The sequence below is a fragment of the Ranitomeya imitator genome, chromosome 7 (assembly GCF_032444005.1).
Source record: "Ranitomeya imitator isolate aRanImi1 chromosome 7, aRanImi1.pri, whole genome shotgun sequence".
Taxonomy (NCBI): domain Eukaryota; kingdom Metazoa; phylum Chordata; class Amphibia; order Anura; family Dendrobatidae; genus Ranitomeya; species Ranitomeya imitator.
The window spans coordinates 175,428,527-175,447,520 of record NC_091288.1 but is presented as its reverse complement, the minus strand read 5'-3'; the positions used below and the strand labels follow the sequence as shown (position 1 = coordinate 175,447,520).

General features: G+C 42.7%; 1 protein-coding gene across 1 annotated transcript in view; it reads right to left on the bottom strand.

Annotated features, from left to right (window-relative positions):
* Window positions 1-18,994, bottom strand: part of CPPED1 (calcineurin like phosphoesterase domain containing 1) — a 112,300-nt gene that overhangs the window by 64,785 nt on the left and 28,521 nt on the right. Inside the window, exon 3 of the mRNA XM_069734081.1 lies at window positions 3,714-4,136. Within this exon, the coding sequence (XP_069590182.1) occupies window positions 3,714-4,136 (423 nt within the window). The remainder of the gene's footprint in view (window positions 1-3,713; window positions 4,137-18,994) is intronic.

Genomic DNA, 18,994 nt, shown 5'->3' with positions numbered 1-18,994 from the left:
TGTTCTCAATCTTTTCTCTGCCTCGGAAGTCCCCAGCACAACCATCTCGTCCTCCGCGGCTTTCAGCTCCTCCAACGCCACTCTCTCCGCTTCCCTCGTCTTCCTCTTACACCTACTAATGTCTCTAAATAGTAACCCTCTCAGGTACGCTTTCATTGCATCCCAAACGGTTAGAGCATCTGTACTCCCATCATTTAACGCAAAGAATTCCGTCACCTCCTTCCCTATACCGTCCAAGTCAATGCTCTGTAACCAGTTAGGATGGATCTTCCATTCTCTCCCGCTTGCGGTCCGTGTCCCCAACAACCTAACCTCTACCTCAATTGGACTATGATCCGAAAGGGCCCTCGGCAGATAACGCACCTCCCCCACCATTGTGTCCAACAGGCGATTACCCAGTGCCATATCAATTCTGGATAGCGTAGCATGAGCCGGTGAATAGCACGAGTATCCTCTCTCCCCAACATGTCTGACTCTCCATAGATCAATCATGCCTAATTCACGCACATAGGTTCCAAATGTTGTAGTGTGCCCCTCCGACCTATTCTGGGTGTTCTTATTTTTATCCCAAAAGTCATCACATATATTGTTCAAATCCCCAATAATTAAGATTGGCAGTGGTTCCCATCGTCCCACCCTCTCCAATACCTCCCTGATCTTCTTACTTGAATATGGAGGTGGAATATACATTGCCGCAACACACAATCTCACTCCATACAATATACATTGTATCACTACATACTGACCCTCAGCATCCACGCATACTTTCACCTCTTCATATTGCACTCCCACCGGCACCAACACTGACACCTCTTGAGTACGTCGAAAAGGTAGAATGATACCCCTTCTGTATCCAACGTCTATTCAGTACGTCCACTTTCTCCTGTATCAAGTGCGTCTCTAGCAAGCATATCATAGAAGCCCGTTGATCCTTCGCATACTGCAAGCTCGCAGCTCTCCTAGACTTATCCGCCAGGCCTCTCACATTCCAGCTCAATATCTTAAAGCGGTCCCCTATTATGTGACTCATCATCTTTAGTTGTGTCGTTACTCCCGGTTCTGAGCTGTCTGACTTCCCTTCCCACCCTCACCCCACTCCCCCCTCCCCCACACCCCCCAATACTATACATTCTGCCTCTTATCAAGAGTGGGGCACCATCACCCATTGCGAACACTCTTGTTAACGTAACCTTCTCCTTCCGCCTCCCGCTACCGTTTATAACAGAATTCGGCGCAATTCTTAGAAGAACAATATAATTGAACCTGTATTGTATTACAACTGCAAGAAACTAAATAAACTTTTAGTACGCTGCACACCCTTCCTCCCTCGTACTTCTCCGCCGCATCAGCACTCCCAGTGCTTTCCCTGAGTAATATCCAACTCCACCCTCCAACCTTCACATTTCAATTACCAGTGTACTGTCAATCAATCTCTTTTTTTCCCCCCTTTTTGAAAGATTTAAGATATCTCCCGACCAACCCGCCTCACATTTTCAATCTCCTTTCCCTTTAAGTTTTTTAGCGTTAAGATCTATCCACTGGGTAGCGTCCTCCGGCGTCTGGAAAAAATGAATCTTATCCAACGCTACCACTCTCAGTCGTGCCGGAAACATCATGGAGTATTGCACTCCCAGTTCTCTCAGCCGTCTCTTGATACCCGTGAACATCATCCGTTGTTTCTGTACCAGGGCGGAATAGTCAGGGTAAATAGCAATTCTTTGACCTCCAATTGTCAGATCCGTCATGTCTCTAGCCTTCCTCAGGATAATGTCTCTGTCTCTGTAGTTTAGGATTTTGGCAAGCACGGTACGGGGACTTGCTCCAGGGACAGGTGGTTTCGGTGGGACCCTGTGGGCTCTCTCTACCGCAAATACTTTTGTCAGTGCTGCATCACCAAAAGTCTCAAGGAGCCAGCTTTCAATATACTCCGTGGGATTCCTCCCCTCAGTTTTTTCAGGGACACCCACTATACGAATGTTATTTCTTCTGGACCTATTCTCCAGATCCTCATTTTTTGCAGCCAGCTCCGATATTGTTTGAGCAAACTTCCTCTCCGCTTTCTGCAGCTGCACTATATGGTCTTCTGCAGTGCTCACTCTTTCCTCCACAGCCCCCACACGTTTGTCAATCTTTTGCAGGGCTGCATTTATCTGGGCTGTATCCCCTTTAACCTCCTGTAGCTGCTGGGTCAGGGATTGTTTGCAGGATGATACCAGTGCAAAGACATCTCTAAGGGTGGGCTCTGCTCCTGACTCCTTATCTTCAGGTCCCCCCGCTACCACCGCCATGTCACCATCCCTGCTCCCCTGTTGTACCTCCTGCTCCTCTGCTGGGCTTTCCTCCTCTCCTTCTGTGTCTGTGTCCCCTCCGGCGTCCTCCTCTGCTTTTCCTGTGTTCCCTGCGGCTTCCACTCTAGCAAACTGCTGGAGCTTTGCCGCCACCGCCATTCTTTTCTGGCATGCCGCGTTGTCCTTCTCCGCCTTCTCCCTGGCGTCGGCGCCATCTTGGCTGGTCCCTGCCTCGCCGGCTCCGGCGTCTCTTTGTCTCCTCCTGGTCATGTTTGCCGATCTCGGGGCCGCCGCTATTCACCGCCGCACTCCCGGGACTCTCCTGCAGCCGGTAAGCGCTTTGAATCGCCGCTCAGCTGCGGCTTATCAGGATAAACTCAGCGTTAGCAGCGGGAGCGCTCTGTCACGCGTCCGCTTACATGGACGTTCAGGCCACGCCCCTCTGAGAGTACATTCTTGAAGCATAAAAGACCTGCAATTAGAGAATCAGTAGGGGGTTCAAGCTGGAGAGATTGTCATATCTTGTTGGTAGACGTTATGTCCCTGTGAAGAAACAGTAAGTAAACATAGCATTCGGCATGGATACCGTATAAAAAACACATTTAGCATTTAAATGATTTTAATGCCCATCATGCTACACTTCCCTTTGAAGCAGTTGCCTTGCAGAGATTGCTTTTTTTTTTTTTAATTACACAAAAAGACAGAAAACCCGCTAAGAGCAACTAAAGAATACAGATCTCGTTACACAGGTAAAGTGGTTAACTATGCAAATGGAAGGGCTTGGTTTTTTGAGGACTAGCCCTTTGTTATCTACAATAAAAGTTTAATAAACTTTGCAAATTGTCTTATTTAAAAATAAATTCTATATTCTCACTACCTTTTTGGCTCCCAATCCAAACACTGTGTTCTTAATTTCTCTAAACTTACCCACTACTATGTCTTTGTGTTGTTTTGTATTGATTTAACTTATATTTGATATAAAAAAAATCTAATTATTCTCTCAACTGCCTTGATTTTTTTCTAGTATGAGCAATAAACACATACCCTGGAAGTTATACTATTTGTATGCAGGTCTTATATCCATCCTTTGAATTTATATTTTAAAATATAAATGCGAATAGCATTGAAGGGTCTATTTCAACCAGGAGTCAATGCGACTGACAGTATCAAGCCATATACTCTATCTCGCAAGCAGTGATATATTATGCCTTTTGGCAGATTCAATAAATAGGGATTAAGGCCACATCAAAACTCTTCAGGCAAAACGTGTTTTTCCGCACTGAAGGGCAGATCAGATACCAGTAATATGTTTCTGTAAATCTTATACCAAACATACTGGGGATATGAGAGTGTAGTATTTCTTCTATAACAAAGCAGACAAGGACACATCAACATGAATTATTTATCGATATTAAAGCACAGTACCTGCTTTATGGAACATCTCTAATAGCTCCTGTCGAAGTGATTTTTCCAAGTTGAAATAGTTATTATCTTCATCAGGATTCTGGAGGAATAGAGGGATGTGCTGAAAAATGATAACTCGCTGGCACGGACGTTGTTTGGCTATGGCCAGCTGCTCAGCAAGCCACTTGTCTTGATTCTCCTTCTGGTCAGGGCACTTCGATGCATCGAAGAACAACTGTGTATTTAAGACAAGAAAGAAAACTCCACCAACCCAGAAAGAGAAGTAGTCATCTCCCCAGTTGTTGCAGTAGGTCTGTATGGTCTCAGGGGTTGGTGCGTTGCCTATGTCATGGTTTCCACTGACAAACACCATTGGGATGTCAGGGTTGGTCTTCAGGAGGACGGTTTTCAGATCACTTTCTTGAGCTTCTTTCCACTCAATTCCTAAGAAAAGAAAACAAAATTAGAATCATCATCTAAAAGGTTGCGTGACGTACACCGATGAAGCAATTTACTTTACCATAAGAAGATCAAACAATTTAAGGTTATTCACAAATAAGGCAACCTTGGTATTTCAGAAAAAAAAAAAACAGAAACAGTCGGAATTCACATCTCAAGACATTTATAGCATATCCACAGAACAGGTCATAAAACTCTACAGGTTTGGTCACCCCTGGTCAAAATTACTATTATTGTGAACAGTTAAGCAAGTTGAAGATGTAATGATCTCTAGAAAGCCTGAAGTTAAAGATGATAAATTTCCTTTGTATTTTAATAAAAAAAAATACATTTCCTTCTTTAACATTTTAAAAATTACAAAAAGGAAAATGGGCCGATGCAACAGTTTTGGTATCCTTGGAGATTCATGTTCTCAGGTAACTTTGACCAAGGTTTCAGACCTCAATTAGCATGTTAGGGTTATGAGGCCAGGTGATGCAAATTTCCTAGCTTTATAAAAACTCAGTCTCCTCTAACCTTGTGATGCACAACATGAGATACTCTCAAATCAAAAAGAGAAGTCTCAGACCTAGATACTTAGATAAAACAAAAAGCTTTATTGATACAATAAAAACACAATACAAAAAAAGGATGCTGGAATATACCACAAAAGAGGGACCCAAAGTCATAGGAATCCACAAACTAATCCCGATTGTCCCATAACCCTATGCCAGAATATTAACAACAATACAGGGAGACAATGTCCCAATCAGCTGTACTGCTGGGTTCAATAAACCAGTGTGCTGGATGTCTGCTGCTATACGCAATACATACATACTAGTGTGCACATAACATTACCCGATAAGTGTAACATAGAAGTAAACTGGCAGGTACATACCACTATGTGGATCAGCGTGGAGTCCCGGACGTCCCTCTGCCCCTACGCGCGTTTCGCACTGCTTCAACGGGAGGCGTGTCAGGGCAGGGGAGAGACCGGTTTATATATCATGCTAAGGAGCCCCAATAGGTGAAGGATTAATAACAACAGGCCTCTAACCTTGTGTCAGAAAACAGCAGCCATGGGTCCTTCTAAGCAGCTGACTAGCACTCTGAAAATGGCGGAGGCCCACAAAGCAGGAGAAGGCTATAAGAAGATAGCAAAGCATTTTCAAGTTGCCCTTTCCTCAGTCTGAAATGTAACTGAGAAGTGGTAGTTAACAGGAACACTAGAAGTATAGATAAGGTCTGGAAGACCAAGCAAAATTTCAGTGAGCTGCTTGTAGGATTGATAAAGACAAATCAGAACCCCCACTTTACTGCAAAAGACCTTCACAAAGAGTTGTGGTACACTGTTTTATTGTTCAGATATACCTGAACAAATATGGCCTTCATGGAAGAGCCATCAGAAGAAAACCTCTCAGGAGTCCTCACCATAAAATTCAGCATCAGAAGTATGCAAAAGAACATCTAAACATGCAGTTTGCAAACAAGTCCTGTGGATCGATGAGGTTAAAATAAAACTCTTTGGCCACAATGATCAAAGGTGTGTTAGGAGAAAAAAGGGCACAGAATTTCAGGAAAAGAACATCTTGCCAACCAGCAATAAGCATAGGGCTGCATCAATCATGCTTTACGATTGTGCTGCAGTCAATGGCATGGGGAACATTTCCTAGGTAGATGGAAGAATGGATTCATTGAAATTTTAACAAATTCTTGATGCAAACATAACACCATCTGTAAAAAAGCTGAAGTTGAAAAGAGGATGGTTTCTACAAATGGATGATGATCCTAAACGCACGTCAAAATCTACTATAGACTACCTCAAAAAGGCACAAGCTGAAGGTTTATAGTGGCCCTCACACTCCCCTGAGCTAAACATAATTGAAAATCTGTGGCTAGACCTCAAAATATCAGTGAATGCAAGACGAAACAGGAATCTCACAGAACTGGAAACATTTTCCAAGGAAGAATGAAGGAAAATCCCTCAAACAAGAATTGAAATACTCCTTTCTGGCTACAAAAAGCATTTACAAGCTGATACACTTGCAGGGTGTCCGAACTTTTGTATAGGACCATTTTCTGTTTGTAAAATTTAAAATGTAGAAGATGAACATTATATAAAGGCCTAAAGTTAAACATTACACAATTCCTTTGTAACAATTGTATATAATATATAATATATATATAATATATATATATATGTCTATTACAAAGGAAGCGTGTCACTATATGTCTATTACAAAGGAAGCGTGTCACGTTTAACCTTAGGCCTTTTAGAGATCATTTGATCTTCAAATTACTTAAAATGTTCAAGATAACAGTAATTTTGACCAGGGGTGCCCAAGCCACTGTAATTAAGGGAAGCACAGTGGCTCAATGGTTAGCATTGTAACTTTTCAGCGATGGGGTCCTGGGTTCAAATCTCATCATGGACAACTCTGTAAGGAGTTTGTGCGAGTTTCCGTGCTGGCGTGGGCTTCCTCCAGCACTCCAAAGACATAAGTAGATAATGACCCCCAAAGGTGGACAGTGATAATAATGTCTGTAAAGCGCTATAGAATTAATGGTGCTATATAAGTGAAAAAAATGAATCAACGTGGTTCTCAAGAAAAGGCCTCATCTTGCAGACCGTGAGGAGAAAAAAAAAAAGAAGGGTAGCCATGAATTCATAGCTATTTCATTTCACTTCAATTGGGGTTCCAAAAATGCTTCCTTGGTTATTTTCCGAATTCCCATAAGAGCGAATGGAGAAAGGCATGCATTCTTGATCACCTCTTTGTTCACAGTGGTGTGAGATGAGGATCGCTGTAACTCTATAATATACATTTATGGCACAATCTGTAAATGTGCTATAGTCTAAAGGTACCGTTACACTAAACGACTTACCAACTATCAGGAACAGCGATACGACCTGGCCGTGATCGTTGGTAAGTCGTTGTGTGGTCGCTGGGGAGCTGTCACACAGACAGCTCTCTCCAGCGACCAATGATCAGGGGAAAGACTTCGGCATCGTTGAAACTGTCTTCAACGATGCCGAAGTCCCCGGGTAACCAGGGTAAATATCGGGTTACTAAGCGCAGGGCCGCGCTTAGTAACCCGATATTTACCCTGGTTACCATTGTAAAAGTAAAAAAAAAAAAAAAAACAGTACATACTCACATTCCGGTGTCTGTCACGTCCCCCGGCGTCAGCTTCCCGCACTGACTGTCAGCGCCGGCCGTAAAGCAGAGCACAGCGGTGACCGTGGGTGGCGGTCACACACGCCGATCCAGCGATGACAGCGGGTGATCAGCGACCAAAAAAAGGTCCTGATCATTCCCCAGCGACCAACGATCTCCCAGCACGGGCCTGATCGTTGGTCGCTGTCACACATAACGAGATCATTAGCGGGATCGTTGCTACGTCACAAAAAGCGTGACGTTGCAACGATATTGTTAACGAAATCGTTATGAGTGAAGGTACCTTAAGGTTTTAAAACCCTTTCAATTAAATCCATTGAAGAAAGAAAATGGATAGCACTCACCGATCCTTAAAAAGTTCCATATTTTATTCCAAAACGGTTAAAACATCATGGCCAGGAGAGTGAGGATAGGAGTGTGCAATAGCAGGTGCTGACGACGGCCGTTTCACACTGGAGCAGCGCTTCTACGGGTCTGCTATCGTACACTCCTATCCTCACTCTCCTGGCCATGAGGTTTTAACCATTTTGGAATAAAACATTTTTAAGGATCGGTGTGTGCTATCCAATTTCTTTCTTCAATGGAGATCACCAACATGTTTTTTCTGGAGGAGTACCCGGAATCTTAAGGTATAGCTTGCAACTGTTCACCACACCTGTGACACAGACTCAGCAGTATTAGCGGTGCCGTGTTCTTTTTTTCCTTTGGAATCGTGGATGCCTTTCAATTAAATGTTCTGTTCTTTTTGGGCAACTTCCTATACGGATGATAGTTTGCCAATTACACCACCAAGTACTCATGGACATTAAAGGGAACCTGTCACCCCCCCCAGGCGTTTGTAACTAAAAGCCACCCTGTGCTGCACTAATGCTGCATTCTGACAAGGTGGCTCTTTTAGTTCGAGTTTTAAAATTTGTCCCTCATACCTCGAAATCTCCATGGGGGCAGGTCTTTCTCCCCTAATCCAGACGCCCCACAGCCGTTACTCATGGCCTCTGCGCGCCGTCTCCTCTTCCTTCATTAGCGTCCCCGGCGCCTGCGCTGTAAGTTTGAATGGCAGCGTAACTGCGCATGCCCGAAAAAAAACAACAACAGCGCAGGCGCCTGGATTGGGGGGGGGGGGGGGGGAAAGACCTGCCCCCCTGGCGATTTTGAGGTATAAGGGAGAAATTTCAAAACCGACTTTTTCAGCAGTGGCAGGGACCCGAACTAAAAGAGCCACCTTGTCAGAATGCAGCATTACTGCTGCACAAGGTGGCTCTTTCAAGTTAGAAACGCCTGGGGGGGGGGGGGGGTGACAGGTTCCCTTTAAATGAATGAATAAATCTACAGACCCAGTGATTTCAGATATTCCATGTGTGTGGGGTTTTCCTGACTTTTCTCCGAAGCTATTCATGGAATTCACTGTGCCCCATGCTTGATTTTACGGAAGATGAGCTGCACCAGACATGTATGGAAGCAGCTTATGACTCTCCTCATTCAGAACACACTCATGCTCATCTGAATTGGCATGAATATGGCATGGTCAGGAGCAATAGCAGATGGCAAGCACTATTAGAGTGCATGTTGTAGGGGCTGAGATCCTTGTTCCAGTAATGTATCACCTACTTTATTTGTTGATGCAGTCTTTCTGCTGCAGATCTACTGGTTCTCTGAAATCTGAGCTATGTATAACTCCGCCCCCACACCACTAATTGGCTGCTTTCTGTATCCACTGTGCTAAGGAAGAAAGCTGCCAATCAGTGGTGAAGGTGGAGATAGACTACCTGGCAGCAGGCCAAGTAGTCCTCTAGTGATCATCTCCTGCTGATAAAATAGTGATTGTGTAACGACTACACAAAGGGGCACAGTATATGACACATTGCTGAAATTAGGGTCTCTTTATCTACATTATGCTGCTCACAGATTAAGTAGCACAAACCTGTTGACTGATTCACATTAAAGGGTCTTTATGTGACAAGAAAATTAAGTCCTTTCCGCTCTCCTGACAGTGCCATTTTTCTCCAGTATCACTGGTATTGCAGCTGCAATATCAGACAATTTTAATATTCTTTTTAGTGAAAAACAGAGTCGGTGCAGCCAGTTCTCATTGTGATCAGGGCTGTGGAGTTGGTAAGTCAAACCTCCGACTCCTCAATTTCCATGACACTGACTCCACCAAAATGGGCTCAGACTCCGAATCCACAGCCCTGATTGTGATGGTCTGATCAAACATCTGCTTGAAAATCCGCTGCATGAAACCAATAGGAGTGTAAAAAAATAGATAAATAGTTTGTGGTTTACTGTATTTTTACTTTTATAAAAGTGTTGAAAAAAGTTTGTCTAAAGTTTAAACAGCTTAAAAACTGAAAAAAAAAAAATTAGAATCTTGCGAGAAAAAATGAAAAAAAATCAAAATGATGAAAAAGGGCATTTCCAAGCACGATTCCCTTTACTTGACAATAAAAGAAGACAGAGCGTTAACAAGGCATAAAAGAACTGGCACCGAAACCAAGAAAATCGCTATTTGCCTGCCGTGCGACGTCTCGAGTTTGTGCGTTATTAAACTAGCTTTCTGGAAGCATTTTTCTACATTCTGAAATACTCTGGTGTCCAGTTAGCTGCCTGAATGTGCACATTATTGGTTCACCTTGTGCTGTGAAAATAACCTCCATGCTTCATCTCAGCAGATCCTCGCCACAGACGCCACACATGCTCTTCAAAAAAGTATTGCTTCATTTATCACTCCCACCATCACGTAACGCTTTTATATTAACTGTGGATGATAGAGGGAAGATGACAAAAAAGTTTGGAGGAACTTTAGACGCCTGCAGTCTACGCAGAGTTGGAGATATGCTACAGGAAAGGTCAATTTACTTAGAAAACAAGGAGAAAAATAAACTTGATTGGTAAAACATCACTACCGCTTCATCAGCTGGATTTCCAAAACATTAACTCATTTAGAAGTTCTCCCTATAAAACTAAAAACGTAATGCAAAAGGCCAAAATGTCCTACTAAAGAACCTGACATGTGGCTAAGAACTTTGGTGCTAACTTCCTGCCTATTCTGTCCAGTGATGATGTATTCCGCGGCACGGTGGTCACAGACCACTCCTGCCAGTGATTTTCCTGCTTGTGATGAGGTCACATCGATACAGCAGCTCATTGCCTTCCACTTTGCTCTGTTGATGGAGTGTCTCGGCCGATGCGATTCTGATTGAAAGACAACTCCCTGCTTCCTACCTGCGGGGAGCCGGTTGTCAATTAGCATGACGTCAGCTGTGACGCCCTCATAACAGAGGAAACTAGAATAAAAAGAGCTGCTCTGCTGATGTGTGGTCAAATGAAGCCAGAGACTCGCTGCCTGAGCTGGGGGAGATCATCGCAAGGCAGAACAGGCAGGTAGTTTGCATCTACCTGTCAAAATGTTCTTATCCTGATAGCCAAGAAGACCTAGTCTAAGATAACCTCATTAACTATGGCCATGGCCTCTTATGGCACAAGTTTGCCAATTTTTTTAGACCTATGTTGCCCTACTAAAAGCATTACAAATCAGTGATGAGCCTCTCATAAAGGTATCTATTCTCCTTGTGGAGATCCAATTACTAAAGATTGTTTATGAGGGTTGTCAAAAAAATAAAGTGCATTTTAGGCTATGTTCACATTTTCTTTGTGCGGTGCTGCGTCGGCGACGCAACGCACAACGCAAACGAAAACGCATGCAAAACGCATTGTTTTGTGATGCATGCGTCCTTTTTTGGCATGATTTTGGACGCAAAAAAAATGCTACTTGCTGCGTCCTCTGCGCTCTGACGCGTGCGCCAAAAAAGACGCATGCGTCACAAAACGCAATGCAACGCATGTCCATGCGCCCCCATGTTAAATATAGGGGCGCATGACGCATGCGTCGCCGCGGCTGCGCCCGACGCAGCCCGGCAGAACGCAAATGTGAACGTAGCCTTAATAAATAGATCTTGGAATAATAATACATTGACACAATTGGCTGCTTAAAAAAATGTTCCTGTGCTGAGATAATCTTATAAATGTGCCCCTGCTGTGTACTGTGTAATGGCTGTGTCTGACCATACAGGAACATGGACTGATCATACCACAGCTCCTGGGCAGGAGGGAAAGCAAAAGAGAGTTTACAGATAGGACAGAATGGGATCTTAGATGCTGTTTTCTGTGAGGTAAAACATTGTTTAAAAACAAACAGTGGAAGGTTCCACCTCACAAAAAGTGACAACTGCTGCACCCAGTACACTAAGTGACATATCAGTGGAATCTGTATCTCAGTCCCTACCTCATGATGCTGTTAGATTATATATAGCAAAAACCTGCTAACAGATTCCCTTTAAAGATTCTCTCCAAATTAAAAAATTATAAAATAACAGTAGTAATACCCATCTTACCAATGCTCTACTGCTAACACACAGGTTGTGGCCCTCACCAGCTCTGGTCTAGCAATATTGTGTTGAAACCACTAAGGCTACAGTTACAGCCAGTGATTGACTGTAGAAGTCACGGGTCATGTCAACATGATTGCCGAGCCAGGAAGAACAAACACTGGCTTGGATCAGTGGGAGATGTGTAGGAGGAACATTGCTTTAATTATTTTACAGTATTCAGAATGTTTTTAAATAGTTGGGAGGAAGACCCCTTTCAAGGGAATAACAGCACCATGAGTTAGGGACAAAGACCCCAATTCCAGTGATGTATCACTTGGATTACTGGTGACAGCAGTTATGATAGAGTCACAGATTCCTCAGCTGCAGATGTAGCTGCCCACGCCACAGCTTTCTGTGTACAATGTACAGTGACAGGGAGCTGATAATCGGTGCTGGGGGTGTGGTTGGACTAGGAGGTACGAGGCCAGTGGTCTTGTAGTAATAATCTCCTTCTGATAAAACACTGATAGTATTATAACAGCAAAACACAGCCTAGTAAGTGGTACATTGCTGTAATCAGTGTTTCTGCTCCTACATTATGGTGCTCTCAGATTACATAGCAAAAACCGGCTGACAGATTTCCCTTAGTCTACTAATATTGGACATCTGGAAGAAAACAACAAATATATTTTCGAAGTGTGCTGAATGTAAATGTTCAGTCCAATAAAGTAACGGGAAACTATCCGGTCACTTGGATTAAAATTGTGTTAAAGTTTGTTGGATCCTTCCCTTTTTGAAATGCTATAGCCACGGTCAAATACGAATAAAGCGGAAGGTCAATTGACCGTCAGTTGCCGAACAGTTTCTACAACCGCTGCCTGACAAAATCGGCATTGGCCAAAGACTCCGGAATAATTGAGTATTATTTTAGCCAAGTACACATTCTATGGACGGACGACATGTCATGCTTTATAGAAGACCTGCAGAGACAACACACATCCCTTCCAAGTTTACCATTTGTGCATTACGTCTACCCAAGGAATTCTTTACTATTCACCCATCATGCAACTTAGTCATGCAATAAATTGAAAGACGGCATAAGCCAAGAAAGGGATGTGAGCATTTGGTTTAGCAGATAATGTGAAAGCCCCTCTGAGGGCAGGCATGTTTTCCGCATGCTGCAGGAAGTCAGGCAGAAAGAGCACTTGTGGCCAATATGATAAAGAGCCACTTGAAACACCATAGGGATGGGAGCGTTATCAGTAATCGCTGATTACTAGGCACACAGCCTTATGTACGCACGGTCTGGCGTCCATGAACCGATAATAATGTGAAATATAAAGGGCGATTCCATGATTTCTTATTAAAAAAAAACAAAAAACGAGATTTGGGGTCCCAAGCATCACAAATGACCCACGAGGCCTCCAGAGATACCAACCCGTGATAAGAAAACGGCAAAAAATACAATTCCCTGTTTGTTGAGAGATTGTACGTAATAGGGAAACAAGTACGGTAGTTGCATTTCCCTAATAGCGATTTAGTTGAGCTAGTCTTTGACCTTATTGTGAAAGGTGGTTTCTGGTTTACGAAAATGCTTGTTCCAAAAGAAGAAGAGAACCGATCAGCAGGATTTTGCTAAGTAAAGTGCAGACGTGGCCATATTGGTGCGTATATACTGATTAAAATTATATCTATTATCTATATTATAGGCTGAACTGGATGGACAAATGTCTTTTTTCGGCCTTACTAACTATGTTACCATCTGTTCCAAAGAAATCTGTTTTGTGGATTTGGTTTTGTCTGCATTTTAATTTTCTTGTAATCATATCTTCGTGTTTCGGGAAGAGACTGGGGGGTAGGGGTCTTCAGCTCTTGCTCCGGCCCCTCCGCTGCCTCTGGTGTCTTTATATTTTTCCTGTTTTACATTTCGCACCATCCTAGTTGGGTGCAGATCCATTTCATTGTGGCTTTGGTAAACTGGAGATTAATCTGACAGATTCAATGCTGGATCCGGAGAGGGCAAGTAAAGAATTATTTTTATCCATGTTAATTATATTTAAAAAGGAGAAACATTGGAGTTTTTGGCAAAATTTCCCTAACAACCTTTATTGAAACAGACTATCAAACCTAAAGTAACAAACAAGATTTAAAAGATGTGATTAAAAAGGACACCAACACTGGCCGCACTCAGTACTAAATGTAATACTAAAAGGCTTCAATCAACATGATATTTTAAGGACCCATCACCTACAATGTCCATCCACCTGCTCCCAAAGGTTAATGGAGGGAGGACATTAATCAATATAGCCCAGTGGCTGTTGAAGAATCTTCTCTGGGGATTCCTCTCCCATACCTCCCATTCCTCTCACCTCCATTAACCTTCGGGAGCAGGTGGATGGACATTGTAGGTGATGGGGCCCTCAAAATATCATGTTGATTGAAGCCTTTTAGTATTACATTTAGTACTGAGTGCGGCCAGTGTTGGTGTCCTTTTTTAATCACATCTTTTAAATCTTGTTTGTTAATATATGTTTGATGGTCTGTTTCAATAAAGGTTATTATAGAAATTTTGACAAAAACTCCAATGTTTCTCCTTTTTAAAAACAAACTGTAGCCAGTAGATGGGTTTTCAAAAACCGGAACACCCATTTAATGGCTTGTGCAGTCGGCGTCCTTCAGGAAAATGCTGGTGGTTTTTACCCTGAAGGGTCTTCTTTGGTGACTCTCCGGTGGTTTTTTCTTTGTTCGCCACAGTATTTTTTTTTTTTTTTCATTAAACCATTCCCTGAAAGATGGTCAGGCCTCTTATTTTAGCTGCTTTGAAGTGATTAAAAGAAGCTCAATAAGAAGGAACATAGTCGTCGTGACATTGTATTGCCCACATTCTTTCTTGTCTGCATTCATTTAGTGATTTTTCAGCCGGGTTCCAGGTGGAATTCGCCTGAAAAAGACCTTGTGTGGAAATATCCCAAATGCACTAAATAGTTAAAAGGATAGGTCATTAGTTTCAGATTAGGAAAGAATTGACACACGGAAAACCCCGCGACCGGGGTTGTAAACCGTTAGCAGCCAATCATCTGTCTACAAGCTAAAAATACAATAGTAACGGAAAACTCATTAAAATCCTATATAGCACAACAATATAGGACTTGTCCGTGTTCGCAATCTGGGAGAACAAACAGATGAAATGAAAAAAAAGACATTCACAAGGTTTTTTTATATTAGCAATGCAGTATTAAATCCTAACCGCAATTTAACCCTTTAAGGACCCGAGGGGTCCAAAATAAAAGAACCAACATGCCCCGCAATGCCCTAGGCATTTAACAAATTAATATTGCCATTGATTATGAGATGTGAAGTGTGTTAGTTACATCACAAAGATGCCTGTGTATATGAACAATTGTGAAAGGAAGTCATTTTAGAAGCAGAAGTCAAATGTTTAGAGGTTTGTAGAAAATTACAACATGTGCACGGTTTGTGACCACACACCGTATGTGCACTAGGTGACTTTTTCAGACGGGTTTCCAGGTGAATACAAAAAAGCACTGGATAAATATTAAAAATAACGAAGATATGTCAAAAAGACTTGAGCGCATGTTCCATCTCTTAACTTCTTTTAAAAAAGCGTTGTCCGCTAACTTGGACATCCTCTCCTAAATTACTATATTCCCACCATGCAAAATAAAAACAACCTGTACTCGCCTCCGGTACCTTCGTCGCTCCAGTGATGCTGGCACAGGGTCTCTCGTGACATTATAATCCTGCTAATTTTGCTGCATTTCACTTTGTTCTGACTTTCTCCAGATTTCAGTTTTGCCCGAAGTGAGTGAGAGTGAAAGGGCTCTTTAGCAGCCGCTGATTGGCTGCAGGGCTCATGTGACATAACGTCATGTGAGCCCCGGGAGACGTGGTGCCGACATTGCTGGAACGGCGCAGGTGAGAACAGGCTGTGTTTATTATATATGGAGGAATATAGTAATCGAGAAAAGGATTTCTACTACTTGGACAACCCTATCACTAACCACTTCAGACTTCGCAAGCTGTGAAACGAAGAAGTGTGCTCACCATTGTCAGGCGATAACCAATAGGCGCTTTTCATTTCCTCATGTAGAAAACCTGCGCAGTATCACGATACGAGACTGGAATGTATTTTTCACAATGGAACAGATAGCAATAAACCTGTTGAACATCTAGTTGAAAAAATATAATCAAATTGAGATTTATTTTCCCTGCATAACGATAATTTATGGAGTTTTCCATTTACAACCATGCTTTAGTCGTCGCGAGGACCAGTTTTTAGAACCCCTATTAGCCAACCTTGACACTTAAATTAAGTTTTTAGTTCATATTAATTTTTTGTGGAGTTCAACCCACAACAGCTGCTGTATCGGATCAGATTTGCTGGTATGAGGCAGACGATAAAATGTGCCGAAGATGGTTGTGTTATCCGTGGGTGATTTTGAAAGATTTCAGTTTCCACATTTTGAGTGACTACGTTAACTCGAATGCAACATAAGTCCCAAAATTGGATTTCTTTTATAGCTCAATCATATTAAACCATCAACTGTAAATTCATGGCATTGTTATTATTTAGAAAAGATTTGGTACGGTCACGAAAGGGCTACTCCAAATGAGGCCTTAATCATCAATGCAACCGATCATCTTTCAACTGCTGTGCACCATTGACATAAATTTCCACCAGTGTCTATTTCTTTTGTGATGTACACCATTTTTGTGGAGTAAGATGATGGCATCAGGCGGACTCTAGAAAGTAGAATTCATAATCTTGTATTGTAGGATCCAATAAAGTAAGCCATTTAGAGACTACCAAATTTTTAATGTTAGTCTGGGCAGACGATGTGATAGTGGCTGCAGAGCAGAATAAAACATTTTTGTTCTATTTTGCCCTTCCGTTGTGGAGATCAAAGTTTTGGCACCTAATGAGTTAACATTACTTAAGTCCATGTGGGTGTTTTCAGACAGGGAGAGGTACAGCCCCAATGAAGACTGAGTTCCTATCTGATAGCACCGAATTGGACTTATAAAAAACAACAAAAAAAACTAGTTATGTGACAATTAGGGTTGAACGACTTTTCATTTTTTGAGAACGAGTCGGGTTTCACGAAACCCGACTTTCTCAAAAGTCGGGTCGAGTGAAATCGGCCGATCTTATTGAAAAGTCGGGGTCGGAGATCGGCCGAAACACGAAACCCAATGCAAAGTCAATGGGAAATTTTCTTTTTTTATATTTGTTTCAGCGCAATATATCAGAAAAGCCGGTAATTCAATTGCCGGCTTTTCATTTCTCCTGCCTAAACCCGACATGATATGAGACATGGTTTACATACAGTAAACCATGTCATATCCCCCTTTTTTTTGCATATTACACACTACTAATGTTAGAAGTGTGTATGTGCAAAATTTCGGCGCTCTATTAAATTTAATGGTTAAATCGCGGAAAAAATTGGCGTGAGCTCCCGCGCAATTTTCTCCGCCAGAGTAGTAAAGCCAGTGACTGAGGGCAGATATTAATAGCCTGGAGAGGGTCCACGGTTATTGGCCCCCCTGCTAAAAACATCTGCCCCCAGCCACCCCAGAAAAGCCACATCTGGAAGATGTGCCTATTCTGGCACTTGGCCACTCTCTTCCCACTCCTGTGTAGCGGTGGGATATGGGGTAATGAAGGGTTAATGCCACCTTGCTATTGTAAGGTGACATTAAGCCAGATTAATAATGGAGAGGCGTCAATTCTGACACCTATCCATTATTAATCCAATTGTATGAAAGGGTTAAAATAAACCACACACATTATTAAAAAGTATTTTAATGAAATAAACACACAGGTTGTTTTAATATTTTATTGTACGCTCAATCCACCTGAGGACCCTTGTTCTGTAACAAATTAAAAATAATAAACCAACAATATACATACCTTCCGTTGATCTGTAATGTCCCACGCTGTAAATCCATCTGAAGGGGTTAAAATATTTTACAGGCAGGAGCTCTGCTATAATGCAGCTGTGCTCGTGCCTGTAAAACCCTGGGAATGAAGGTAATGTAGGTCAATGACCTATAGTTACCTTCAGTCCCGGTGATGCGCCCTCTGCTGGATGTCCTCAAATGACCTCGAGCGTGGGAACTTTCCGAAAACGAAACCCGACTTTGGAGTACAGATCGCCGACCCGATCCCAGAGTGGGATCGGGTCGGGTTTCACGAAACCCGACTTTGCTAATAGTCGGCGACTTTTGAAAAGTGCCGATCTGTTTCACTCAACCCTAGTGACAATACTTTGATTGCTAATATCTCTGCAACAGAGGCATGAAATGTAAAAAAAAAATATATAGTTCTTACCGATAACGGTATTTCTCTGAGCCCATGACGGCACCACGGAGAGAGGGGATCCGCCCACCAAGGACAGGAAACCTACGGATAAAAAGGCGGTACCACTCTCCTCCATCAGTTGTTTTACATAGAGAACGATGGGAGACTACTAAACATTTGTTAAATTTTAACTGTTTATCATAACTAGATACCGCGTGACTTTTAACACTATGAGTAGACTATGGCACTATTTTGATGTGAGCACCCACAAGTGAAGGGAGGGAATGTACGGGTGCCGTCATGGGCTCAGAGAAATACCGTTATCGGTAAGAACTATATTTTTCTCTGATCGCCCATGACGGCACCACGGAGAGAATTGCATAGATAGTACATTCAGGGAGGGACCACCGCCTCCAGAACCCTTTTACCGAAAGTAAGGTCTGAAGAGGAGATTAGGTCCAATCTATAGTGCCTATAGAATGTGGATGGTGAAGACCAGGTAGCAGCTCTACATATCTGGTCAATGGAAGCTCCGGCCTTCTCCGCCCAGGAAGTCGCTACTGCCCTTGTTGATTGAGCCTTAACCTCCCTGGGAACGGACATCCCACTTGCCGAGTATGAGAGACTGATGGCGTCCGTGATCCATCTTGCTATGGTGGCTTTAGATGCTTTTTTCCCCTTCCGGGGACCCTGGAAACACACAAACAGAGAGGAATCCTCCCTACTCTCTCTAGTGACTTCTAGGTAATGTAAGAGACATCTTCTTACATCTAGTGTATGTAGTGTTTGTTCCTCCTTATTTTTAGGATTAGGACAGAAGGAGGGGAGAGATATCTCTTGGGACCTGTGAAATTTTGAAGCCACTTTCGGGAGATATGTTGGGTCTGTTTTTAAAATGACCCTATCCTCTAGGAATTGTATGTAGGGAGGGTTAGCTGAGAGAGCCTGTAAATCGCTAACCCTACGGGCAGAAGTAAGGGCGACTAATAGAGCTGT